The sequence below is a fragment of the Prunus dulcis genome, chromosome 4 (genome assembly GCF_902201215.1).
Source record: "Prunus dulcis chromosome 4, ALMONDv2, whole genome shotgun sequence".
Classification (NCBI taxonomy): Eukaryota; Viridiplantae; Streptophyta; class Magnoliopsida; order Rosales; family Rosaceae; genus Prunus; species Prunus dulcis.
The window spans coordinates 1205767-1232225 of record NC_047653.1 but is presented as its reverse complement, the minus strand read 5'-3'; the positions used below and the strand labels follow the sequence as shown (position 1 = coordinate 1232225).

Sequence of the window (26459 nt, the reverse complement as noted above, 5' to 3'; positions counted from 1 at the left end):
AAGAAAATCTCAGTATCCAAAAACTGAAAGAAAAAGCATGTTCAGAATAAATAACTTGCATTCAAAAGCTCAGAGGTAATCATTTAGCTTAGCTTCTTTGAGTAAATATCAATGATCAAAGAATAAAACTAAACAAAGTACATGTTATAACTAAAAGGTTAACATTCACAGGCTGAATTACAAATATGGTATGCTCTGGCTTGATGACCAGGGGTCCAGGGACGAGGGACCAAATATATGAATCAACAGTTTAGCTATGAGTCAGCACACCAAATAGACAATGCCAACCAACAACATCTGACTTGCATTATACATTGCTTTGCTTGTATAACTTGGTGTCGAGTACTTGCTTACCGCACATCGCGCAAACTCCTGCATAACATCATCACATACATTAGACTTTCCAGCAATAACCAAAGGTAACAAACCAGCTAGATCAACAATTAGAAATAATACCTTTGGAGTAAGCACAGGTGTGACAGTATTTTCCATCCTGGTGCACTTGCTGCTTGCAAATCATGCACTTGGTAGTTCCATAAGGAGTCCACCTACAAGCAAAACAAATGAGATTGAAGTTAACGACTTACGTGCGAGATGCAATCACATGTGATACATCACACAAACAATCTGCATCACAAACAACTCAATAAATGGCAACGCTATTGTACACATGAATCATCAACTGACATAACAACTCATTGCAACTATATGATTTAGAAGCTGTACATATGTTCTCTATCTCTGGTCTCTGCAATAACCCACACAACTCCTCTATTGCAATACCTCAATTTCAAAATCCACGACGAAAAACCTCTGTTTATTCTTTATCAGGTAAGTAAATAGAAAATTTCTTCAAGTCTAATTCCCTTCTCTATATTATCTAATCTAAAGTTTGATCGCAGTCTACTCCTATAATTTAGTAAATAAATAAAAAATTCATGACCGTATGCCAAGAAGTAACACAAGCAAAAGCCAACATAGAAATTTGATATAAAAAAAAAGGTGTGCTGAAATCAAACAAAAATTCTACTTCAAATGCTAAAATCAAGTAAAAACCTCACTGAATACACATATACAAAAAACATATATATAAATTTAAAAAAAGCGGACCTTTTCTTCTTGGAGAGGAGCTTGTTCTCGTTGATTTTACGGCCACCGCCCTCGGTGGTGTTACTGGCACCTTCCTTCCACTTGTCTGGCACTATCACCTTCGAAAGCTTCTTCTCACCTATGTATTTAACAAATTCAATTAAAGAAATTCAGAAAATTATCAAAAATATTATCAATCGGAATTCTTTTAGGCAAAAAGTATCAATCAGAGTTCAGAAACTGCGTCCAATCTCTATTTTCGCCTATTTTTAAGAAAAGAAAAGAATTTTGCAGAAAGTTGATAATGAATTCAAAGAAACTTACACTTCTCGCACACCATTCTTTGTTCTTGTTCTATGAATTGCGACTTCACTCTGGAAAAGAAAAACCCTAACTGTACCTTTGGGTTTGGGTTTGGATTGGGAGTCTTCTGTTCGTTGGTCTCGCGTTTCAACTTACCGTTTTGTTGTTTTCTTTGGCACCTCGTGAATTTATTATTCGACTAATACCATCCATCCACCGACTGAAAAAGTCATTCAAACCGTTGGATTTGAATTGGCCGATATCCACCGTTGGATTTGAGCTGGCTCATCTAATAGAAACTTTCGCTGATCTCGACGTTTAAAAGCTTATGACATTAAAAGATTATTCAAAAGCTAATAGGAAATCTCCTAGTTCGAGTTTTAACATTCGGGTTGTGTATGAGTTTAATATGTTATTGTTTTTTTTAATAGGAAATATTCTTATATTGGCATATGGTAACGTTGTTATTTTCAAGGTTTGCTAATGTGTTTTAACGGTTAGATTACTTAAATATTTTAAATATTGTGAAATTTGAATATAAGCAAAATTTCTAAATATAAAGGTTCGGAATTTGTTGATTATTTTACATAGTGTTTAGGAAAGGAATGAAATGCATTAAATTAAACCTTTTATTGAACAAAATTGATTTAATAAATTTAATAGAAACCCAATAGCCAAAGACAATGATGACCTACAAAAACACAACTTGGTGTGTTCCCAAATTGAGATTACAAAACTTTACATTACTATTTTCATTCCCATGGACTCAATGGGCACTCCACTGGCAAAGTTGGGTAGCGTTCAGAATCCTTGCAATAATCATAAATAACGAGATTTCTCTGTATCCAAGCATAGTCCATTTTCTGAGCATCAGAGAGGTGCCAAGCATCATACTGGTCCCACCAATTCTTTGTTGTGGTGGAGACGCATGCAGGGTAAGGGTCTTCCCATTGGCACCCATCAACATTGAAGTCTTTGTAAGAGGACACAAATGGGGCTTTCTTCCAGTCTGTCTTCTCAAGCCCACCTCTGGTTGCCCACTCATCTGCATTCCATATGCTGGAGAACAAGTACATTGGCTTCTCATTGGGGAAGAAGTTGTTTGCTTCCCCATTGTTCTTGAACACCCTTATGGGAACTTTGTCCACAAAAAACCTGTATGCAACAAAAATCAAGTGCAAGATTGGTAAGTTTTCAGTATTGTTCATGCTAAGAGCAATGGTGTTACATAAATAGAATTTGGAAAATTATGTGACAATGTGGCAAATGACATCTCTTTGGTGTTCATAGACATCTACTTTGCTAAAGAGTTGTACAATCTTTGTGGCAAATGATTTCTCTTTAGCATGAGGGATCAATCAGTATGTGTCAGCAGATATAAAATAAAAGGAAGATAGATATAAAAGAGAGACTTGGTAACTCAGGTCATACACCAAGAGCCAAAAGGAAGATATATACTAAACTTACACAATCTGATGATTGTTCCAAAGAATTGAATAGGTATGAAAGTCCTCGGTGGGGTCGAACCACAGCATGTGCCTCATCTCACGGCCTCCAGTTCCATTCTTGTAAACATTTGTCTGAATGAGATAAGGTTGCCCGCTCCTATTTCCCAAGAACTCAAAATCCAACTCATCCCTCTCTGGCCCTGCTCCATTTTCTGTGCACATCTGCAACAAGAAGTACGATTTCAATCTTAGACATGTAATTTAGTACAAAAAAGAAACTACAAAGACAGACATGGGATTGTGATTGGCTTTCATGAAAGCTTAAAGACTTACATAATAAGCTGTCACTACACCAGCAGAGTCACCTCCAACCAACTTGAGCTTCATGCTGAACCATCCAAATCTGTACTTCTGTTTTGTCTGAAACCCGCAACCTATTCAATTACAAAGAAACCAAAAAAAAAAAAAAAAAAGTTATGTGATTGCTAGCAAAGTTTCAAGTAGTTTTGAAACTGATGCAAATTCTCAAGTAAGATTCACACATAAGTATTGAACAGAAATAAATCTTTGTTGCTGATAAATCTTGTTCATGTTTACCTGTTTCTTTGTCCAGGGAAAGATACCAGATCTCCCCATCTGCAGAGGTTTTAAAATGGTTCTCAGACCACATTATGTCGAAATTGTCTTCGAAAGAAGTGGCTGGGGCAGCCGCTTCAGATGAAGAAGAGCAAGCAGCAATGAGTACTGCAATGTAAAGAAGAATAGGCATCAGAGATGCCACTCTTTCCATTTTGGGCGGAAGACTTTTGGAGGCAGAGAATCTGAAGAAAGTGAGAATGGATGGGAGCTGTTTCAGCTGGATCTCCAGGAGGAGGAGGAGGTGCGCATTAAATGATCAGAATATGAAAATGACTTGGGAAAGGCTAAGAATGGAACCAAGTCACATTTCCTTGTCTGGTTAATTTATTTGGTTATTATTTATATCACTTCTGCACAGCACAGTCCTGCTTATAACTTTTAAAGACAGGGTCATTGGGGAATATGTCTAGATGAAAATGACTAAAATAAGAAGCTCAGAATTAGGACTGAAGAAGCCAGGCTGCCCTCCAATGGTCTTTGGCAATTGGCAGAAAACAGAGGTGAGGTGGGGTGGGGTCCATGTGTTGCCTGTGAGAACGTGATAGATTGTGATTGGTCTTACAATAATCGGAAGTTCTTGGATCTAGACAACTGGATTTGGTTGTCGAGAAATGCAGCAAATTATTTAGTATTGTGTCTCTAATTAAGAGTGAGCATAAAGGATTAAACAAGGTTAAAGTTAACTTAAACTTGCTTTGGTCAATCAAACAAATAAAAAGTACCTTGTAAAGCCTGAGATTTCTCCACAATCTAGTTTCTTTCCCCAAAACAGTGGTTACTTTTTCTTGGTAATAAAACATGACCAACATGCTAAACACCATAACCAATAAAGAAGGAAGATATCCTAGAAAAAGACATGGAAAATTAAAAACAACAATAAACCAGGAATAAAACGATGTACCCATCTCTCTCTCATGAGTCCTGTGGGCAGCCAAGAAAGAAGCTTTATAATAATTAACATTAGATTTTTGAGTAAAAACTTGAAACATTGAGCTGCATCCACATGCCAGGCAACTGAGATGCAGCCAGATCATGTGGTCACGAGGAACCCACCAATTGAATAATTGAGGAGATTATTAATGGATTGATGGTGATATGAAGGGCTAGCAATAAGTCAAGCTGTTCATTTGTTTATCAGCAAAGCAATGCCGTCTTATTTTTGGATTGATCTGCTAAATTTGAATGGTGGAAAAATAGAAAATACCTTTTTTCCAGTGTCTTACTGGGTCTCCTATGGACCAGCCGACGTACGTAGGAATATGCATGTGGGGTCAGCAGCAACATCACTTTTCTCCATTTCTTCAGAACACTCCTTTCTCTTTTACTGGGTATTTTTGGATATCTGATTTTGACATTGAAGACAAAAGTTTGGGTTTTTTTTTTTTTTTTCTGGTAAGCAAAAATTGGTGAGAACCAAAAAGAACTAACAAGTCTGCAAAAGAAACCCCTGGAACACATATATTTATTACAAAAGGACCCAAGAAGCAAATATGAGCAACAAAAACATGAGCCAGCCAATGGTTCTACAGGTTAAAGGGGAACTGGGAAGTCCGCAAAGAAACCTGGCGAGTTTTTTCACTGGAAAGAATATGGCTCTACAGGTTAAATTTTTTTAAAAAAAATAGTATAGCCGAAGGCTATACTAGTTTTGAAACGGATAGGCGGGCCTCCTTTTTTTTTTTATTTTTTAAAATTATAAATAGTATAGCCGGACGGCTATACTACAGTAGTCTTTTTTTATTTTTTAAATTATAAATGGTATAGCCGGTCGGCTATACTATTTTTGACACGTAAGCTAGCGGGTCTTTTTTAATTTTTTAATTTTTAAATAGTACAGCCGGAGGCTATTCTACGGGTTTCTTTAAAAAATAGTATAGCCGCGCGGCTATACTAGGGGGGTTTTTTAAAAAAGAGTATCGCCGCGCGGCTATACTATTTTTGACACGTAGCCACACGCTAGGCGAGCCATCCTTTTTATATATTTTTAATTATAAATAGTATAGCCGCGCGGCTATACTACGGTTTTTTTAGTATCACCTGGTCATATTTAAAAAAGAAGAAGAGTATAGCCGTGCGGCTATACTTTTTTTGACACGTAGCTCTCCCAGCCGGGCCATCTTTTTTATATAATTTTAATTATAAATAGTATAGCCGCCTGGCTATACTATTTTTGAGACATTCCCGTCCTCCTTTTTTTTATTATTTTAATTTTATGATTTTACCTTTCCACTGAAGCCAAGCCAAGCCAACAGTCTCCTGCTGTTAGAGCCAGAAGCCCAAAACTCGACTTGTTTGTCTACCCTCGAGCAAAAACCAATTTGAAACAATCTCAAATTCATACCTCTTTGCCGGAAAATGTTGAAACAGAGGAAAACTACTTCAGCACCAAATGCTTCTTCACAAAGCTCACCAATTTCGCAGAGCGTATTCAACAGCTTCATCTCTGAGTTGGAGAACCAATATCAAACAAGCTCAGCTAGCTTCCCAAATCTCCTACGCTCTCTTGCAGAGACGCAACTGGGTACCACTCCTCCGAAACCTGAGTCTCTTCCCCAAACTGACGCCTGCTCTCTTTCTCCAAATCCTCCATAAAACCCAGAACAACCCACAAGTCTCTTTGGAGTTCTTCAATTGGGCGAAAGTAAATTTGAGGTTTGAACCGGACCTCAAATCCAACTGCCAAATCATCCGAGTCTCACTTGGGTCGGGCCTTGTTCGACCCGTGAAACCCATCTTGGATTCTCTAATTCAAACTCATCCTGTATCAGAGCTTGTACAGTGCATTACTCTAGCATGTAAAGGTACAGATTCTCAATCCACTACGTTAAGTTTTGTTCTTGGATGCTATTCAAGAAAGGGTTTGTTTAGAGAAGGCTTAGAAGTATTTAGGAAAATGAATGTTCTTGGTTGTGTTCCTTCAGTTGTTGCCTGCAATGCTCTGCTCAATGCTATACAACGAGAAAATGAGATTAGATTGGCGTGGTGTTTCTATGGCCTTATGATCCGGAATGGGGTTTTACCAGATCGATTTACATGGTCACTGGTTGCTCAAATTCTTTGTAAAGATGGGAAATTTGAAAGAATTCTTAGACTTTTGGATTTGAACATTTATAATTCTATGATGTATAATCTTCTTGTTGATGGTTGTAGCAAAAGTGGCAACTTTGATGCTGCATTTTCCCACTTAAACGAGATGTGTGATAGAAAAGTGGATCCTGATTTTAGTACTTATAGCTCTATTCTTGATGGAGCATGTAAACTTGGGAATGTGGAAGTGGTTGAAAGGGTAACAAGTGTTATGGTAGAGAAGAAATTGCTTCCCAATTGCCCTTTATCTGAGTATGATTCAATAGTTGAGAAGCTTTGTGACTTGGGCAAAACACATGCCGCGGAAATGTTCTTTAAGAAAGCATGTGATGAAAAAATTGGACTCCAAGATGGTACCTATGGGCTTATGTTGAAGGCATTGACTAATGAAGCGAGAACAAAAGAAGCAATTTCGGTTTATCGTCTGATTTCTGAAAGGGGTATTGTAGTGGATGGCAGTAGTTATCATGCATTTGCAGATGTTCTTTGCAAGGAAGAGCGGTGTGAGGAAGGGTTTGAGTTGTTAATGGATGTTATAAGTAGAGGGTGTAGTCCTTCTGCATCGGAGCTGTCCTGTTTTATATCATTTCTGTGTCGTAGGGGTAGATGGAGAGAAGCAGAGTATCTGTTGAATGTTGTTCTAGACAAGGGGCTGCTACCGGATTTGATTTGCTGTTCCCCGTTAGTGGGGCGATACTGCTCTGGAAGACAGATTGATTCAGCTATTGCATTGCATAATAAGATGGAAAAATTGAATGGCAGCTTGGATGTAACAACCTACAATGTACTTCTCAGTGGGCTGTTTGCAGCAAGGAGGATTGAAGAAGCAATGAGAGTGTTTGATTACATGAGAAGACACAACTTGATGAGCAGTGCAAGCTTCACAATCATGATCCGTGGGCTCTGTGGTGTGAAGGAGTTGAGAAAGGCAATGAAAATTCATGATGAAATGTTGAAGATGAGGCTGAAACCTGATGCAGCAACTTATAAGCGTTTGATATCTGGGTTCCAAATAACCTTATCAAACTTAGAAACTAGAAATGAGGGTGATGAAGCAAAGTGAGTTTTGTTTTTATATTCTCAATTTGGACATTAAAAAGAAAATCTTTCAATCTCTCTGGCAATTTCCAATTCGTTCTATCAATGTGGCTCGAGCCAACTGAACAAAAGATGTACAAATACAATTGGACAAAACGACATGTCGTGCATTCTAACGTCCAATAGGCTTCTCGTCCTCCACATGAAAAGGTCAACACTCGAGACTCAAAATCAACTCTTTGCCCTTGAGGCTTCTTCTTCCTCTTCCCACAAAGCAAAACCCTTTGCTCTCTGTAACAAGTGAAAACCCACAAAAATGGGCCCAATTCCGAAACTGCCCCTTGTCTTCCTCATCACCACCCTCCTCTTTCTCACCGCATTCATTGGGTTATCCGAATCCAACTCGGACCAGGTCGCCGAACTCCTTTCCCTCCAAGCCCGATCCAAATCTGGCTTGATCCGCCTCGACGACCACTCACTCTCTCGATTTCTGACCTCCGTCAAAACCCCAAGGCCCTACTGGGTTCTCATCTTCTTCGACGCCGCAAAGCTCCACGACAAGCAAGAGCTCCATCTCAAGGAGCTCCGCAGCGAGTTCGCTCTCGTCGCTTCGTCTTTCATCGAGAACAATGACGACCCATCGTCTTCTTCTCACGCCAAGTTGTTCTTCTGCGACATCGAGTTTCAAGACTCGCAGCACAGCTTTGCCCAATTCGGAGTCAACTCGCTGCCTCACATTCGCCTCATCGGACCCAACCACAGCCTCAAAGAATCCCAGCAAATGGACCAGGGCGATTTCTCGAGATTGGCTGAGTCAATGTCCGAGTTCATCGAGTCCAAGACCAAACTTGTTGTGGGTCCGATTCAGCGCCCTCCGATGCTATCCAAGAAGCAAATTATGTTCGCTACCATCGCGTGGTTGATTTGGTTACCCTTTATTGGGAAGAAGATCATCAGTGGCAAGACTTTGCTTCACGACCCAAGAATTTGGTTATCTGGCGCTGTCTTCATTTACTTCTTTAGCGTCTCCGGCGCTATGCATAACATCATTAGAAAAATGCCCATGTTCTTGGTTGATAGAAATGACCCTTCAAAGCTCATATTTTTCTACCAGGGCTCCGGAATGCAGCTTGGAACAGAAGGCTTCACAGTTGGGTTCTTGTACACCATTGTTGGGTTGTTGTTGGCATTCCTCACCCGCGTGCTTGTTACCGTCCGCAATGTCAAGGTGCAGCGTATTGTTATGATTATCGCGCTCCTTGTTTCGTTTTGGGCGGTGAAGAAGGTGGTCTACTTGGATAATTGGAAGATCGGTTATGGAGTGCATGCTTTTTGGCCTTCGAGTTGGAACTGAGCTTGGTGAGGATGAGGATGCCAATTCACCACTTGAGCTTCTATAAAGGTGATAGATCTGTGTTAGTGAAAACTTTGATAATGAATTTATCCTGAGAAAGATGTGTACTTTTTGACAGTTGGCTTATATTATGTTGAAAATTGAGAACTATGTATTAGAAAATTTCTATTATGATTACATGCTTTGTGTTTATGATGTTGGTTTATCTGGTTTGGAGCTTTCGTGGGCGCGCCAAGTTATTTATGTTATATTAAGCTCCTCATTGCAAGCAAGCTGTATGCCTTCCTTGTTAAAGCTAGTATGTTAGTCAATAACTTGTTTCTGTGTTAGGCGAGTTATGAGTATGCTTGTTGCTACTTCTGGAGACCATTGCAAGCTGCAATTTCCTCTCCTTATGAACACTGTCATCCAGATCTTTCTAGCCCTGGTTATAACTTAACTAGTTGTATGCAATTTTATTTTGGCGTATAAGTTTTTGTATGTAACTATGTACTGAAATGTCAACCGCATGACCTGTGTTTGCCAAGATGTTTGAAAAGTCAGTTATGCTTGAGGATTTGCGGAAACAATCAGTGCCATCATATGTCATAAAGAGAACAATTTATGTTGTTAGACAGTGTATGCAAAAACTTGATGAATTGTGTTGCTGGCTGTGGTCGATGACAATATATCCTTATTGTCATATTTCTCAGTTGTTAGTCTTTACTGTGAGCATCAGATGATTTTGTGCTTAAGAATATATACGGGGTTTGCAAGTAGCTGATGCCTCAGTCTTTCTGCGATTTAGTCTACATGTGAAGTGACATTTTGGTTCATGGATGAAGACGTTATGTATTCATTTTGTCAAGCGTCTGTTTATTCATACTGGTTGATTATTAAACTTATTGTTCAGTATATGGTGGGTATTCACATTTTGATGGTATAGGGTTTAGGGTATTCCACTGGCTGACTATGACTAGCCATCAAGATTAACGATAGAAAATGGAAATTCCGGTATTCGTATTTGCAATCTGTGGTAATTGCCGTATAGAGTTTATGGTAGGATAAAATCTTTACTCAAGCTGAAGGACAGGTTTGTTAAATGCCAAGGGCACTAGTGAAGAGATGCTTTCAGCTCTTGTATGAAAGACAATGTGAAGAGAGAAGCTCTTGGCTTGAGTGGTTAGAATCTGAAGCCAGGAAGGGATGCCTAATGGCTACTGACTAGGTTCCGTAGGTTAAGTTGAAGGACCCCTGCTTACCTAGGTATTGTCTAGTAAAGTTTCTCATTCATGAAACTGAACCTGCACTCTGTTTAGCCAAGCATATTGTGGTGCAGGCAGAAGGCAAAATGTTCTCTGTAATATGCCAACATTCATAATCTGGTCATATTAGTCTCTCAATCAATTTCACAGGCTTGTGGATTGAATCACGCACTTCGAAACCTCTGCAACCTTTTGTGCATCTTTAACCTTGACACTGCCCTGCCGAGGATGCTGGGTTGAATGTGTGCATTGGTGAGTCAAAATATCCATGCATATTTGTTTCTGTAGTGCATGTATTGACCATGTGACATCAAACATTACACTCCCAGCTTCCCATGTGACGTGCCTTGTAAAAGGAAATGTAACATGATAATTATATGCGACTTAAAGTTGAATGATGCAGGCAGATCCATAATCGGTGTAGTTGTAATTTATTGGGCAAATACATTCTTGGATTATATTTCTTGAATTATAATCCAGAAATGGTAAAGCTTACCCCTGTTGGAAAGGGTGGTCGCCGAGGAAAGTATATATTCCATATACTTTCGGCACTACAAAAAAGAACCCACAAACCGTAAAATTGCAGCAGTCTTTGATTCCCCCATTTTGGATTGCTTAATTACCCTTGTATCCCTCAGTTTTTTATGAGCATTCCTTTCTGGAGGCAAAACTGCTCAGGGGCATGATGGCCCATCTAGTGCTAATTAAGCAAACAAATCTTGTGTCATCTTTTTCTTTCTTGTGTCTAAGTGCACATGTTAGGCACCTTTTGGGAAACCCAGCTTCCTTATATTCGTAGCCAGAATGAGAGAGAGAGAGAGAGAGAGAGAGAGAGAGAGAGAGAGAGAGAGAGCAAGATCAAACAGAGGAAAGCAGAAATGGAAGAACAAGCTGAAATGGTGGGGAGGGCATTTGTGGATCATTATTACCATCTTTTCGACACCGAAAGAGCTTCCCTCTCTTCTCTCTACCAACCAACCTCTATGTTGAGCTTTGAGGGACAGAAGATATTTGGGGTGGATGATATAACTTCAAAGCTTAACCAGTTGCCGTTTGATCAATGCAAACATTTGATCAGCACCATTGATTCACAGCCATCATCCCCAACTGGTGGCATTGTGGTCTTTGTCAGTGGCAGCCTCCAATTACCAGGGGAAGAACACCACCTAAGATTCAGCCAGGTAATTATTTAATGGAAACATTCACATTATATAGTTTGTTTGCAATTACATGGAAAGAAAAATAAGAAAGGGAGATTGATCTCTTTGAAATGCTCGTGTTGCAGATGTTCCACTTGATTCCCACGCCACAAGGAAGCTTCTTTTTGCAGAATGACATATTTCGTCTCAATTATGGTTAATTTCTAAATTATTACTCAAGCTCTGGGCGGGCTTCCCAAATATTTGCTTAAATATTGTTGTACTTGTGACTCTTTGACTCTTGAAGGAATAATAAATATGTTTCTCTCTTGTTAATTTTCCATGCCTTAATGTATAATAGTCATATGGTTTTTCAGTTTCTTTATCAGCTTTTTAACCTAACTTTTAAATTAAATATAAATCCAATGACCTTAATTATTAAACCACAAACCCAAGAAGAAGAAAAAACAAAAAACAAGAGACTTATAGTGGTTAAGAGCATTTATCTATGCACCTAACGGACGGAAATTAAATAGACGAACCCCAAGTTGCTAGGCTCCATTTGATTTATATTCAGTTTGGTTTGGTTTTAATTTTTGGGCCCCATTTCAACCATAAATGTAACGGCCCAAGAAATGAAATTTGGGCCAACCTTTGGGTGAGAATAATGGTTTTGTTATCTTTGTTCAAGGGTGAGAATAGTGTCATTGTCCTAATCATATGCGTTTTGAAAGGCCCGCCTAAGTGCCCCTCCCACTAGTGTTGAAGATTAAAGAATGCGATCCCACTGTTTCATTATTTCTTTTAAAAAAGAATGCGCACTGGTTTGGTTTATTGCTTTTTCTACAAATGATGAGCATCACTTTCGTCTTTTCATCAACACCCATGAGAAAAGACTGTTAGAATATCCAAAGTCTCAAAGGCAAAGATATCCTCACCATAATTATGACCTAAAAACAACACCCATGAATCATGACCATGCTTTCCAACCCAAACCCTTATCCAAACATGGTCAACTTGTAAAACAAAAACGAGTTTCACTACTACTACCTCTTCAATCTAGCCAGCTGACGCACCGCAGAATTTTCCTTGGATTGAATGATTTTGCTACAATTAGTCACAGATGGTGCACAATTTTAACCCATTCATTGATTGTTGTGAGTCCTACTTTTGACCTAACGGCACCTGCTAGGTTAATGATGATAAACGTACAAAAATCCAAATAAAGATGCTAATGACTATTAGGTAATTAATAAATATGAGGTTTATCAGAATCATGATGCAGCTTCTTCACTTTAAAATACATTATCATCATTGCTTAATTTATTATTCTAGTACAAGTTCTGGTCTATTTAAGAACTATAGGACAAGAGAAACTAAAGCAAGCAGCAAGAGAGGGATCTTTACTTAGCTACTAGAATATGGCAATCCAACAGCCTCTCCTTGATTCTCCCAAAACTTCTACTTCTCACTGCAAACCCCTCTATCTAATTCTATGCTTAGCTGCTATTCTTAGCTCCACTACACTTGTTGGCATCCAGGTGATGACCAAAATAACCTCATCATCTTCTTATCCTCCACCAACCCACATATGTGACCATGCCCATGATCAGAAATCATGCTTAGCCATGGTCACTGAAGTAGTAGGGGACAAAACCAAGCCAGTGAGTGATGTTGATCTGCTACAAGCCCTCCTACAAAAATCCACACCACACATAGAAAAAGCCCTTGAGATTGCCAAAGATGCTTCTTCTAGGATTAACAATCCCAAAGATCAAGCAGCTATTGCTGATTGTGTGGAGCTAATGGATGTGTCCATAGACAGAGTTATGCACTCTATAATAGCTCTCCAAAATTTTACGCGGCAGAATTCTCTTGAAGATGCACATGCTTGGCTTAGTAGCATACTCACTAACCATGTCACATGCTTGGATGGTCTACAAGGACCAGCCAGGACCATTATGGAGCCAAGGCTCAATGACTTGATCTCAAGGTCAAGAGCCTCCCTAGCCATCATGGCTGCAATTTCGAACCCATCGAAACCGAAAGCAGAGATCCATGAGCCACTGAATGGGGAGTTTCCAAGTTGGGTCACAAGCAGGGACAGAAGGCTTTTGCAGGATTATAATTTGGCAAAGGAAGTTAAGGCCAATATTGTGGTGGCAAAGGATGGGAGTGGAAACTACAAGACTCTGAAAGAAGCAGTGGCAGCTGCCCCAAACAGTAGCAAAACCAGGTACATTATTTATGTGAAAAAAGGCACCTATAAGGAAAATGTTGAAGTTGGAAAGAACAAGAAGAATTTGATGATTGTTGGAGATGGCATGGATGACACTGTCATCACTGGCAGCCTCAATGTTGTTGATGGATCAACCACTTTCAAATCTGCAACTCTGGGTAATTAACAAGCTTAATTTAAAGTAGTACAAATTATCGCTTGTACTAAAAAAAAAGAATCTTAATTATATTTATTTTATATTCTAGCATCAAAAATAATTTGTGGGTTTCCATTGAATTTGTTGTGCCAATGCAGCTGCCGTTGGTGATGGGTTTATAGCCCAGGACATGTGGTTCCAAAACACAGCCGGGGCAGTAAAGCACCAAGCTGTTGCACTGCGTGTTGGGGCAGACCAGTCAGTGATAAACCGGTGTCGTATCGACGCTTACCAAGACACTCTCTATACCCATTCCAACAGGCAATTCTACAGAGATTCCTACATAACAGGCACAGTGGACTTCATATTTGGAAACGCAGCTGTTGTGTTTCAAAACTGCAAACTTGTGGCCAGAAAGCCCATGACTGGACAAAATAACATGGTCACTGCCCAAGGACGCATAGACCCGAACCAAAACACTGGAACTTCTATTCAAAAATGCGACATAATCGCAAGCTCGGACTTGGAGCCTGTGAAAGGGACCATCCGATCCTACTTAGGTCGGCCATGGAAGGAGTATTCTAGGACTGTTGTGATGCAGTCGAAGATTGGTGACCACATTGACCCAACTGGGTGGTCTATTTGGAGTGGGGATTTTGCATTGAAGACATTGTACTATGGAGAATATGCAAATAGTGGAGCTGGTGCTGGGACCAGCGAGAGAGTCAAATGGGCTGGTTACCATGTCATCACAAGCCCAACAGAGGCCCAAACTTTCACTGTTGCTCAGCTAATCCAAGGAGGGTCATGGTTAAAGTCTACAGGGGTTGCTTATACAGAAGGGCTGTGATCATTTGGGGCCATTATAACATGACTTGGGCTTCTTCTCTCTGTTTATGCTTTGTTTCAATAAACGTATTGCTGTGTGCTTCTCTCTGTATTAATTTATTGAGGTGTCAACCAATCAGTATTGACTTTAATCATTTTATAATTAGTTGTCAACCAATCAGAAACTGTTGGGAAAGCATCTGGAGGATAATGTTAGTATCTTCATTGCTAATTCCGACCCCAAAAGTGGTCTCTAGGTGAGCAGCACATTCCCATATGAGGCAAACAAGGAAATAAGATTTTGCTGCATAATTTGCAGACCTAGAAAGAAGCAACAAAACGTGCTTCCAACAATGAACAAAAGCTCTTTACATGTTATGTCTAAAAACAGCTAAGCCAGAGCAGCATGATTGCAAGATGATACGCTACAAAAAGTAGTTGACAAATAAACTAATACATGAAAACTAGTCCTCCTAAAAACCATATGTCAAATGCAGAAGCCTTTTTCATCAATAAGAAATCATCCATGTCCAACAGTTGGCATAAGAGGCTGAAGAAAAGGTCACTGTTGCTTGTTATAACCATACATTTGTCATACGTAATCTGTATTCATTTTACCTAGCTTTGATAGAAAGGGAAGAGCTCATACCAGCTGGCTGAAAAATTAATGAAAGCTGGATTGCAAATTTGAATTAAATAATGTCTGCATAGAGAAGGATTCAATTCAATTGGGGAAATGTGTTAACCTGTTGCTGTCTTAAAATTCTATTTCTATTTTTTAATTAATGGTTTTTTTTACTAGATATAAATAAACAAAATGATACTCTCTTACCAAGTTTGCTTAGGGTATTGGCCAAAGTACTAAAATATCCTGGAGGCTAAATTACAAACGAGGGAATTTCACACACACAAATATGATATCGTGGGAATTCAAACTTGAAACATTTGATTTGCAAGTCAATATCATTTTCCACTAAGCGTAAGGAGAGAGGCTTGAAAGTCAGTATAGTCAAACACACTGCACAAACAAACACAGCTTCTCTTTCTGTGTGTATCAGATTTTTAGCCCGCAATTTAAGTCTTTCTTTCTTGCATTATTGTGTGGAGGGCTCTGGCCTCTTGCATTTTTCAGAGAGAAACTAAGTAAACCAGCACCACCCAATTTCTTTTGTATTGTCTTCCACTCTCTCCATCTTAATTTGTCCCGTCTTTCACACCCTTCTCTCACCTTTCGTTTTTTTGCTCTTTTCATTTTTCGTCCACCTTTCCTCCTTTCCTCTTGAGCCGTCTCTTCTCTCTCTGTGTCTCTCTGACTCTCTTTTCTCTGCCTGCCCACATTTGTAGATAAATCCCATTACACCATTCTTTCCAGTTTTTTTCTTCTTCTTTTTTGCCCCTTTTAAATTTCTCCTGTCATTGTTTTTGGTTGTTTAATTTGTTTCAATCAGTGGTTTCTGGGTTTTTGTTATTACACCAAGAGCTCTTCATTCCATAAAGAGCTTTACATGTTCTGCAATCCATCAAGAGTTGCTGTGCAAAAATGAAGCATGAAACTTGGCTACCTCTTCGTACCTTCATAATCAACCTCTGAAGGTATGCTCCTTTTCATTGTTTCTTTGGTGAAACGATTTCTTATATAATCAATAACAATAGGGCTTGTAACTGCTTTTTACTTTGTGGAACTCTTAGAATCGTATATCTTCTATAAATGTATTAATATGTTACAAAATCCATAGTCAGATACCAATCTTCATTCACAGGGAAAAAGAAAAGTTCCCAAATCACATGCAATGAGAACCTTATTTGATACTGCTCTTGCCCTTTTTTCTCCTTTGGAAATATTTTAAGAAAAAATTCCGTCTAAGTACATATTTACTTTCTGGCAGGCAAAAGGATCCATATCTCCCAATCTTTAGCTTTGGTATTTGCTTCCCTGTTGTTTGCACTCTCCAAAGAGGCTGTTTCATTGGGTTTGTAGTTTCTACCACCATGGCAACCAAGATTTTCAAATACTTCTCTCAAATGTTTGGTAATTATCTCTCACTTTCTCTGTCTGATGTATCAATATCTCTTGTTTATTTACCTTGTATATCAAATCAATATGGATTTTGATGATTTGATGGCTAAGCTGGAAAGTGGGGGTTTTTTTTTTTTTTTTTGCTGCAGTTGTGAAAGAGCGTGAAATGGAAATTGGGTACCCAACAGATGTGAAACATGTAGCACACATTGGCTGGGAAGGCCCATCTGATAGCGCTCCCACTTGGGTGCGTATAGCTAGCTAGGCTAACCTGCAAAATAATGTTCTTCTATCCCTCTTGTTATTAATTTGTCTTTTCGTGGCTCCCATGTTTGATTACTCAAACCTACCAACCAAAACATGTGCTGATTTACTTAATTGTTTGTTAATTATGAGTAATTATGCAGATGAACGAATTTAAAAATGGACCAGATTTCTCAACCAGCTCGCTTGGTAGTAACGCTGGTGATCGGATGGGTTCCTCTAATCCTATGGCTTATTCTCCTTGGTCCTCTCAAGGTATGCTTTGAGCCTTTGATCATCACTATAATGCAGATTTTCATGTATGTATGTATGTATGTATGTATGTATGTATGTATGTATGAAATAATTTATGCATGCTGGCCAGAACATGAATGGCATACTAGGCAAAATAATGCAGAACTGAGAGCTGGGACCTGAGTGTCATATGAATGATTTTAAGGCTAGCTTTGCTTGTCAATTTGTTCCATTAAACTATGCCTTGTATCATGTGCAGTTGTGCAATAGTATCGTTCTAACCAGACAAGTTTGAGCAGATCTTTTCACGGGGTCAATAGGTTTAGGAGATATGTGATTAATGTCTGTTTTAGTTTATTGGTATAAATTTATGAGGTGTGCAAAAGTTTTCAAGATTCTTTGCCCCAACTGCAAGGTTTTGGCTCTTCTGTCACGAGGCATCACACTTTCCTACCTAGAAGAAATATTTTAGCTCGTGGGCCTTGGCCTTCTAGAAAGAAAACGCTAGCTTGTTCTTGGTGGTCCACAGGGCTTTGCTAAGTTTGAGATTTGTACCATTACTTTAATTTGGTTGATAAAATACTACTTCTCTGTCAATATTTTGATCTTTGGTCTGGTGTGATTGTTTTAGCTACTTTCGATTATGGGCAAGGCATTTTGAAGGTTGCTTGAACATTATCATTGGGATTATTATATCAATTGTCTTAAATCGAGCAATAATTTCATCTTATAGAGGTTTTAGGATCGTTAGGTTTGTGTGTGCCTATCATTTCCCCTTTGGTATTGTGGTGTGGTTGAAGTGGTCGAATCTTGCTGTGGTGTGTTGCTTTCACCAATTTATTTTAGATTGTGGTGCTTTCCATGATTGAAGAAGACACTTTAACCTCTCTTTTGCTTTTGTTTCTGTAATCTTTTGTGACAGATTTTGAGCATTCGATGGGACACCAACCGTCCTCGGACATGTTCAGAGACCTTCCTCGTAGTGAACTTCCTAATGTGCCCAAGAAACCAAAGCGGAAAAAGGTAAAGTCTTCGTCTCCCTCAGCATCAAGATCCTCAAGAGCAACAAAGTCAAAGGCGACTGCATACACCCAAATGGAGGCAACACAAAACCTGCTAATATAGAAAGAGTGGAATGCAAGATTATGAAATTTGGTCAATCAAAGTTAAAGATAAACTGTCAATGTGCATAGAAAAGGATTCCGGGTGCCCATATTTTGTGCTTTCTCTGCAATGTCCACAAGGCCAAGAAGGAATTAAGATCCAAATATTTGGACATGGCTTATGTAAATTTTTAGAGAAGCATGATGGAAATTAAGTGGTCGGAGAAACTCTGGAACTTATGTGAATTTGAAAAGTGGATGATCATTGTGCAAAGGGTGACAGCCAATTTAGGAAGACACCAAGTTTTTTGTTTTGACATGAATGTAATAAAACATGCAGTGAGGTGAAGAATTTAGTTGTGCCGGTGGATGGTTTGCTCATTCAGATTATTGAACTTGAACAAGAATACAAGATGTTCACTTTTACTAACGATTCTCAAGTCTTTTTTATAATAAAAAAATGTTGTACCGGCAAATTGTGACTAATTTTTTATATTTTTATACTTTTTTATAAAAATGCAATGTGAAGGGAAAGGAAAGCTTTTTGTATACCAGCAAGCAAATTGGCCTATTTTCTTCATGATCCGAAAACTATTGGATCAAGAAAGGGAAACCAAATTACCAGCAAACTGATCATGTGTTTTGGGAGTAGTTGTCAATAATTCTTGCATACTAATTACCCTTTTCTAGCGGTGTGCAAAATCCAATCTAGTCCGTCTAAATCGATCGATTCAATCCAATCCAATTTAATTTTAATCGGTTTCACGCCAAACCATCGAGGTTAAAGGAGAAAGAAATATTTTTAAAAGAAGTCAAAATAGACAAAAATGCCGTTATTTATTTTTGAAATTCCTAATGAATCATTTACATTTGCCTGTCTTTTGTTTGAAAATTGAAGAGTTTTTCTGTCTTTTTTGAAAAATTTTTGACTTTTTTCAAAAGTGAAAGTTTTTTTGTGACTAAAATCTAAATTTTACTTTTTTTTATTCTCTGTTTGTTGTCTTGCCTTCGGCCTTTCCTCCTTGGCTGTTTGGGTTTTAGCTAACCTTTGGCCCTTCACCTTTTTCGGCTTTATGTATCTTGTTTCTTGACTAAAATAAATATAAACAAAATAATAAAAGCTACAAATTTTTTGTGTAACAAACATTGAGATGTGGCATACGTGGGTTAGCCGGGCAGTGAGTTCGTCCCTTCACACTCAAGTTCAAGTCATTCCTTTCTCGAGTTAGATTAATTTAGGGTAATTTAGACAATTTTTTATTTAAAAATACAACATAAAGACAATGAGATGTTGGCGGGATAACACTGTATTCTTCTCCCAAAAAAAAAAAAAAAAAAAAAAAACCCTGGGGAGGACCTGTTTGGTATTCAACTTGAATCTAATTTTTTTAAACTCAAAAATAGAATTTGAGTCCAAAACAAAGAAAACTTGTTTGGCAGCCTTATTTTTTAAAACTCAAACTCAATAACAACTAAAAAAACACCCCAATTATTAAAAATAAAAAATATCTGTTTTTTCAATTTTTTTCTAACAACCCACAAGTTCTCAAATTTTTAAGATTTGAAAATAGTTTTCAAGTTGCAGACCAAACAAGTTTTTGAATCTTAAAAATAAATTTAAGAACTCCTTGTTTTTAAGAAAAATCAAAGTTTTTGAGTTTCCTATTTGAATAGGATACCAAACGCCCTCTTAGTGTCATTCAATTATTTTGAGAGTTGCAAAATTCAAATGACCGTTAACCGTTACCTTGCCTAATACAGCGGTAAGGTCAGGGGATGAGGTTTCGTCCGACTTATCCTCCACAAGTTTATCACTCTGAATTTTTTTGAGTTTTATCTTTTGGCACCCATTTCTCAATTGCTCCCTTTGCTCTGTTCACCATTCACTCGACAATTTCAAACAAAAACTTAGCAATCCAACCAAGTTTCATCTATCAAATCAAATATCCTCCGTTAATCAGAGAGAGCTAGCTAGCTAATTAGAAATCAACCCATGTCACATTTTCATATTAAAAAACATACCACCCTGTGACATCTTCCCTGTAGTTGTGAACAAAAGACATGAAAAGGGCTTGGTGGGTTGTAATTACACTCATGTTTGCCTTGTTTGGTTTTGCATTTTCGTTAACCAGAGCTCAAGATAATGGCGATGGAGGAGATCAACAACCAGCTGCACCAACCCCAGCACAACAAGATTGTGATGGGATTTACATGAGCTATGACTTCGAATCTCGGCGCAAAATCTACCCTTTCCTCAAGAATGCAGAGAAGCAGGCATGGGCCTTCAAATCCACCGCACACATAGTCAACACAGGCACATACGAGCTCAAGGCCTGGAAGATTTATGTCGGGTTTCAACACAAGGAGATTCTAGTTGGTGCAACTGGTGCTGTTTTGATGAACGGTGATGATTTCCCGGCTGATGTTGGGAATGGGACTTACCTCTCTGGATCAGGACAGACAGATTTGAAAACCTCCATTAGCACTGCAGGAGATTACACCCAAATTCAAGCCAAAATTCAATTCAGTGGCACCATGTTTGGTGTCAAGCCATCTGGGGTCCCCATGCCTAAAACAATACGGCTTGTTAACGATGGATATAAGTGCCCCTCACCGACCAATCGCAGTAAGTGCTAATTCATTGGGAAATGTTCTCTTGTCATACTGTCAATTTGAATCATTCGTCACATTGATTCTTACATGAACATATATGTTTACCATTCTAATATTTGGTTTTTGGTTTTCTGTTCTTTCTTAATTTGGTCATGGCTATACAGAGGGGTCTTTGTATGTATGTTGTGTTAGGAACCCAAAGTTCAAGGCCAATGTAACAAAAACCAAGTTCTTGCCTCGGCAGAAGGGTGATCTCACAATAGCATATGATGTTATTCAAGCCTACGAAAATAATTACCTTGCTCAGGTGACAATGGAGAACTGCAGCCCTTTGGGACGTTTGGACCATTGGAACTTGACCTGGGAATGGATGAGAGGGGAATTCATATACAACATGAAAGGCGCTTATCCGCGTACGATTGATTATTTGAATTGTATATATGGTGATGCTGGAAAATACTATCAACAGATGGATTTTTCCAAGGTCTTGAACTGTGAAAAGAAACCGGTCATCGGAGACCTACCTAGAGAGAAAGCAAACGATACTCAAGTTGGGAAGATACCCAACTGCTGCAGAAATGGTAGCATTTTGCCTCCTATAATGGACCAAAGCAAGACCAAGTCTGCTTTCCAAATGCAGGTGTTCAAATTACCTCCTGATTTGAATCGAACGGCTCTGTATCCACCCGAAAGATTTAAAGTGGATGGGGTGCTCAATCCAGAATACAAATGTGGGCAACCTATAAGGGTAGATCCTGCTCAATTTCCAGACCCAAGTGGTCTTCAGGCTACAAGCTTAGCCATTGCAAGCTGGCAAATAGTTTGCAACATAACAAGGGCCAAAACCAGGAAGCCAAAGTGTTGTGTTTCATTCTCTGCTTATTACAATGAGTCTGTGATCCCCTGCAACACATGTGCCTGTGGTTGCAGTGACACAAAAAATTGCAACCCAAAAGCCCATGCCCTTCTTCTCCCTCCAGAAACACTTCTTGTTCCCTTTGAAAATAGGACAAAGAAGGCCATTGCTTGGGCAAGCATAAAGCACCATCATGTGCCCAAGCCACTGCCTTGTGGTGACCATTGTTCAGTTAGTGTAAATTGGCATCTCTTATCAGATTACAAGGATGGCTGGACAGCTAGAATCACATTATTCAATTGGGACAAAACCAACTTTGAAGATTGGTTTACTGCCGTGCAGCTCAAGAAAGCTACCGCTGGTTATGAAAAGGCGTACTCTTTCAATGGGACCAAAATTCCCAAGCTGGACAACATCATCTTCCTCCAAGGCTTGAAGGGCTTGAATTTTTTAGTGGCTCAGAAAAATGGAACGAAGCCAGGAAAAGATCCCAAGGTACCTGGAAAGCAACAATCTGTGATTTCCTTTAAAAAGAAGCATACACCAGACATAGAAGTAGCTGAAGGAGATGGGTTTCCTACAAGGGTGTTTTTCAATGGAGAAGAATGTTCTCTTCCTACTCAACTTCCACTATCACACGGAAACTGTCTTCATGTAAGTTTTGTAGTGGCAATTTTCCTTTCACTTCTGAGTTTTGTTATGTAATTAATTAATCTTAGGCTAAAACATATTGTTCTTCATTTATGCCCTAGGACACAAATTAAGTTAGCTGCAGAAATCTAGAGTACTTCCTTGTATGATATAATTTCTATTTAATTTTGTAGTAGTAGCAACAGTAGTAGAAGTATTTACCAAGATCTTTGTCTAAATTTGCCAAGAAGATAAAAGAAAGAAAGAAAAAGGGTCAAAGAAACTATGCAATTTCCTACAACTCCCGTTCTTCTTTCACCAATTGATTTCGTATCAAGTCCAAAACTTGGGAAACATTATAATATTGTAGGAGACTTCAGACTCAAAAAAAAAAAGAAAAAAAGAAAGGTAACTTGGGCATGGGCCTACTCTCCAAAGCTCAACCTAGCCCAGCCCAATTCATGTTATATATTATGGTTTATGGCCCAAACTATTTTCCACATTATTTAAACAAAACAAAGAGAACCTCGATTGTATCTGTAGTAAACACATAAACACGAATGAAAGTGATGGCAACAACCGTCTTCCAAACTCATTGTAACAAACTCCTCCATTGTTGTCTCCATCAATAAAAAAACATACAACTCAAACAAAAAACAATAATGCCTTCTTTTCTTGTTTTAATCACAACCACCGGCATATAACTTAACGACACCGTTACCATGTGAAACAAAGACTTGTAGCAAACATAAAAACATGTCTTAATTTCATCCATCCATATCAAACTAGACATTAATCTAGACTCGTTCACCATGGCAGGCTCTCGCAAAGGTTTAAAAATCGTTGCTGCTGTCACTGGCATTCTCCTCATTGTCATCTTAGTTGTTCTAGTCGTTCTAGTCGTTCTGTTCGTTACAATCTTAAAACCCAAAGAACCTTCAATCTTCACCAAGCCGGTGACCCTAGAAAGCTTTGAATTGGTAGTTACTCCAGTGGTAAGGTTGAATGTATCAATTGGAATATTGATCACAGTGAAAAATCCAAACTATGGAGGCTTTAAGTATGAAAACAGCACAGCTCATATCAGTTATCGTGGGAATGTCGTTGCTGAAGCTCCGATCGAAAAAGACACAATTCCAGCTCGTGCGACTCATAACATCACCTCTTCTGTGAGTATTTTAGCTGACAAATTGGTTACTGATACCCATTTTCTGGGTGATGTGATTTTGGTTGGGGTATTGAATTTTACTTCAGAAGCCACCCTGCATGGCAAGGTGAGCTTGTTGAAGGTCTTTGAGATGAAGGCAACTAGTTATAGCGAATGCAACATCTCTATCACGATCAAAACCCAGAGCGCTGACTCCGTTTGTAAATCCAGGGTAGAACTGAAGAAATAATATATGTCGACAAACTGTTAATTTGAATGATCAATAGATTTACAATCAACTTATGTAGTATTCTAGGTATAGGATAATAATTATCGAGATTATAAATGATGATAAATATGTAGTTTGTGTACTACTAATGATTCATTTGTGTGTTTTTTTGGGTCTTGATTTATAAAAATTAGTGTGTGGAATTTACCAACTGATTTGTTGCCATGGAAATAAAGGAAGTTGTTGTATTGCTTTCAATATTATTTATTAGATGAACCCCTATTGGTGTAAATTTATTCTAAGCACTTATCTTTTCAACTCCCAATTGGTGATTCTCCCTAACTAAGAACGATGCCACCTTGAAGAAGGTTGAGCAGTTTTATAATGTATGTATGATATATTAATGCAAAACTTTTAATGCATTGAAAGTTACATGATATTGGAATATTTATTCCTTGTGATTGCTCTCGACGCATCCAGAATATTGCAATGTTCCTTACATAAAAGCTAGCTGTAGGCCTATGATGATGAAGATTTGTTGTTCCACCAAGCAAATCAAACAAGACAAGGATTCCCATTAATGTTGGCTAAGGTCCTAGTTGATCAGTGACATGATCTTTAAAACAACATCAAGCAGAATTAAAATTTGTGACCCACCATATTAATTTTCACAAAAACTGAAAAATGTAATAAATGCAAATTTGAATTTATAATAATATGGTGGGTGAACATTTAAAAACAAGGACTGTAAATTCTTAGTAAATTCCTGCCACAGATAGCTAGCCTTGCAAAAGTAAATATTGTTTTTGTTCGAATTTTGATTGTTCTTTTGATTGATAACCCAACCGAACCCAATCAAAATAAAAATAGAAAATTTTGTAAGTCTAAAAGTTTATGGCCCACAAAAACTGATTTGACTTAGTAAAACGGGTCATTCTTCAATAAGTATTTAAGTTAATGATTGGTTACATACTTCTAATCTCGACCGTTGAATTGCATCTAAGAGACTACCTTAATTAGAAATATGTAACCAATCCTTAAAATAAAATATTTATTAAAGAATCTCCTACTAAGACAACTTATTTAGACTGTTAATTTGTATGCCCTTTTTAATTATCCTTTTCAATTAACTGATCAACCATGAAGAATCCCCTTTCCTCCAACTTTTCTTTCATCCTACCAAACCAGAAAAATCTGAAGGACATATTCAATTAAGAACAAATTAAACAATGGGCCAGAGAGGGTTAGACAGGATATTATTCCTTTGACAATTCACATCAACATTCAACAACAATATAATTCATTAATATTTGGGAGATCTCTCAATAGAAGGAGTATTAATATATGGAGCTTCGGTTGAGGGATCCCTCAAATAAAATTTGAGGGACACTTTTGTAGGAACCACTCCGTATTGTATTTAGAAGAGGATTGTATATATATATCACTCTAATAATTTTATTTGAAGGAGCCATTTAGGGTACCTTACATTTTTTTTTTTTCCCAATGATTCAAACAATCTATTTTTTAGGTCTTCATTTATAGATCATTCTTACCAAAAAAAAATTAGATAAATCGGAAACCGTTTAGACATCAAATTGTGTCATACAAAATCAATCAACCCGGTGCTTCAAGAAAGTACTAAAATTTCAATAATTTAATTGAGTGGGTAAATGATATCGGAATCAAGGGATTTTTTCGCAGAGATGATCTTCAAATGAATATCTACAAAATAGACAATTTTGATTAATGAAATACAATGTATGGTGGGCTCTACAAGGGTGTCCTTCAGATAACCTTATTTGAAAATTCCTTATATGCACAGTTATTCTCTCATCCGGATGTCCGCACGTTATTATCGTGCGAATGCCATTGTAAACAAGGAGGAAAGCAGGGTGGGATAATAGAAAATACATGGTGTCCGAGCGATAATAACACTTGGGTGTCCGCATAAGAGAATTTCTATATATCAGTTATTCTCTCATCAAGATGTCTGCACGTTACTATCGTGTGGGTGCCATTATAAACAAGGAGGAAAGCATGGAGGGATAGTAGAAAATACATGGCGTCCACACGATAATAACATCCAGACGTCCGCGTAAGAGAATTTATATATATATATATATATATATATACAGTCCCCTTCTATTGAGGGATTCCCTCAAATAATTTTATTTGAGGGATACCCTTTAGGGTCCCCTACGAATTTTTTTTTAACGATCGAAACCATCTATTTTTTAAGTCTATATTCATATATCATCCTTGAAAAAAATTAGACAAATCAGAAACTGTTTTGATATCCAATTGTGTTCTACAAAATCAATGAACACAGTGCTTCAAGAAAGTACTAAAATTTCAATAATTCAATTGAGTGGTCAAATGATATCGGATTCAAGTGATTTTTTGTAGAGATGATCTTTGAATGAGTGTTTACAAAAGAGACGGTTTGGATTAGTGAAATACAATACAGAGCGGGCCCTACAATGGTATCTCTCAAATAAGCTAATTTGAGGAATCCCTCAATGAAAGTTCTATATATATATATATATATATGTGTGTGTGTGTGTATGTGTTTCACATCAGTACATTACCAATATTAATATTTGATATCCTGGAAGCTAGACGTATTCGACAATTGATGTTGTCATGTAAATACAAGTGTGATGATTTGACATATTCAATTTGAGGAATTTGTTCTTATCAACAACTAAAAATAAACTTAGAGCCATTTGATTTTCTTCAATTCAAGTCAATTTTACCATTTATTGAGAGATCGTGAAATTTACTCTTATGTATTGCACTTTGAAAAATGAAAATTGATAGAT

General features: G+C 38.0%; 9 protein-coding genes across 11 annotated transcripts; 7 read left to right on the top strand and 2 right to left on the bottom strand.

Moving 5' to 3' along the window:
- Nucleotides 1-38: 38 nt before the first annotated feature.
- LOC117624952 (cysteine-rich PDZ-binding protein) lies at nt 39-1555 on the bottom strand. The gene is made up of 4 exons (XM_034356488.1): nt 1414-1555; nt 1111-1228; nt 457-548; nt 39-372 (listed from the first exon to the last, which is right to left on the bottom strand). Exons 1-4 carry the CDS (start codon nt 1427-1429, stop codon nt 308-310), a joined length of 291 nt encoding a protein of 96 aa, XP_034212379.1. The 5' UTR covers nt 1430-1555; the 3' UTR covers nt 39-307.
- Nucleotides 1556-2019: 464 nt separating this feature from the next.
- Nucleotides 2020-4404, bottom strand: LOC117626492 (probable xyloglucan endotransglucosylase/hydrolase protein 8). Of its 3 annotated transcripts, none has more exons than XM_034358208.1 (5): nt 4381-4404; nt 3438-3584; nt 3174-3274; nt 2860-3062; nt 2020-2547 (listed from the first exon to the last, which is right to left on the bottom strand). In XM_034358208.1, the coding sequence occupies exons 1-5, from the start codon at nt 4382-4384 to the stop codon at nt 2145-2147; spliced, it is 858 nt and encodes a 285-aa protein (XP_034214099.1). In that variant the 5' UTR covers nt 4385-4404; the 3' UTR covers nt 2020-2144. The 3 variants fall into 3 exon arrangements, with proteins under 3 accessions (XP_034214099.1, XP_034214100.1, XP_034214098.1); XM_034358209.1 differs by lacking the exon at nt 4381-4404 and adding an exon at nt 4202-4370; XM_034358207.1 differs by lacking the exon at nt 4381-4404 and having other exon boundaries at nt 3438-4191.
- Nucleotides 4405-5731: 1327 nt separating this feature from the next.
- Nucleotides 5732-7682, top strand: LOC117625022 (pentatricopeptide repeat-containing protein At4g21170). Its single transcript, XM_034356586.1, has one exon. The coding sequence runs from the start codon at nt 5869-5871 to the stop codon at nt 7627-7629; it is 1761 nt and encodes a 586-aa protein (XP_034212477.1). The 5' UTR covers nt 5732-5868; the 3' UTR covers nt 7630-7682.
- A 42-nt stretch (nt 7683-7724) lies between these two features.
- LOC117625023 (probable dolichyl-diphosphooligosaccharide--protein glycosyltransferase subunit 3B) lies at nt 7725-9150 on the top strand. The gene has a single exon (XM_034356587.1). It carries the CDS (start codon nt 7921-7923, stop codon nt 8956-8958), a length of 1038 nt encoding a protein of 345 aa, XP_034212478.1. The 5' UTR covers nt 7725-7920; the 3' UTR covers nt 8959-9150.
- A 1528-nt stretch (nt 9151-10678) lies between these two features.
- On the top strand, nt 10679-11677 carry LOC117625734 (nuclear transport factor 2B). Its single transcript, XM_034357276.1, has 2 exons — nt 10679-11383; nt 11488-11677. Exons 1-2 carry the CDS (start codon nt 10958-10960, stop codon nt 11560-11562), a joined length of 501 nt encoding a protein of 166 aa, XP_034213167.1. The 5' UTR covers nt 10679-10957; the 3' UTR covers nt 11563-11677.
- A 1006-nt stretch (nt 11678-12683) lies between these two features.
- LOC117625733 (pectinesterase) lies at nt 12684-14683 on the top strand. Its single transcript, XM_034357275.1, has 2 exons — nt 12684-13738; nt 13875-14683. Exons 1-2 carry the CDS (start codon nt 12763-12765, stop codon nt 14564-14566), a joined length of 1668 nt encoding a protein of 555 aa, XP_034213166.1. The 5' UTR covers nt 12684-12762; the 3' UTR covers nt 14567-14683.
- An 896-nt stretch (nt 14684-15579) lies between these two features.
- On the top strand, nt 15580-18588 carry LOC117625676 (CRIB domain-containing protein RIC10-like). The gene is made up of 5 exons (XM_034357206.1): nt 15580-16137; nt 16431-16573; nt 16711-16808; nt 16969-17080; nt 17982-18588. Exons 2-5 carry the CDS (start codon nt 16534-16536, stop codon nt 18182-18184), a joined length of 453 nt encoding a protein of 150 aa, XP_034213097.1. The 5' UTR covers nt 15580-16137; nt 16431-16533; the 3' UTR covers nt 18185-18588.
- A 1461-nt stretch (nt 18589-20049) lies between these two features.
- LOC117625905 (COBRA-like protein 10) lies at nt 20050-22394 on the top strand. Its single transcript, XM_034357492.1, has 2 exons — nt 20050-20788; nt 20940-22394. The coding sequence occupies exons 1-2, from the start codon at nt 20224-20226 to the stop codon at nt 22334-22336; spliced, it is 1962 nt and encodes a 653-aa protein (XP_034213383.1). The 5' UTR covers nt 20050-20223; the 3' UTR covers nt 22337-22394.
- A 679-nt stretch (nt 22395-23073) lies between these two features.
- LOC117624146 (late embryogenesis abundant protein At1g64065-like) lies at nt 23074-23658 on the top strand. The gene has a single exon (XM_034355285.1). It carries the CDS (start codon nt 23074-23076, stop codon nt 23656-23658), a length of 585 nt encoding a protein of 194 aa, XP_034211176.1.
- The last annotated feature ends 2801 nt before the right edge of the window (nt 23659-26459 follow it).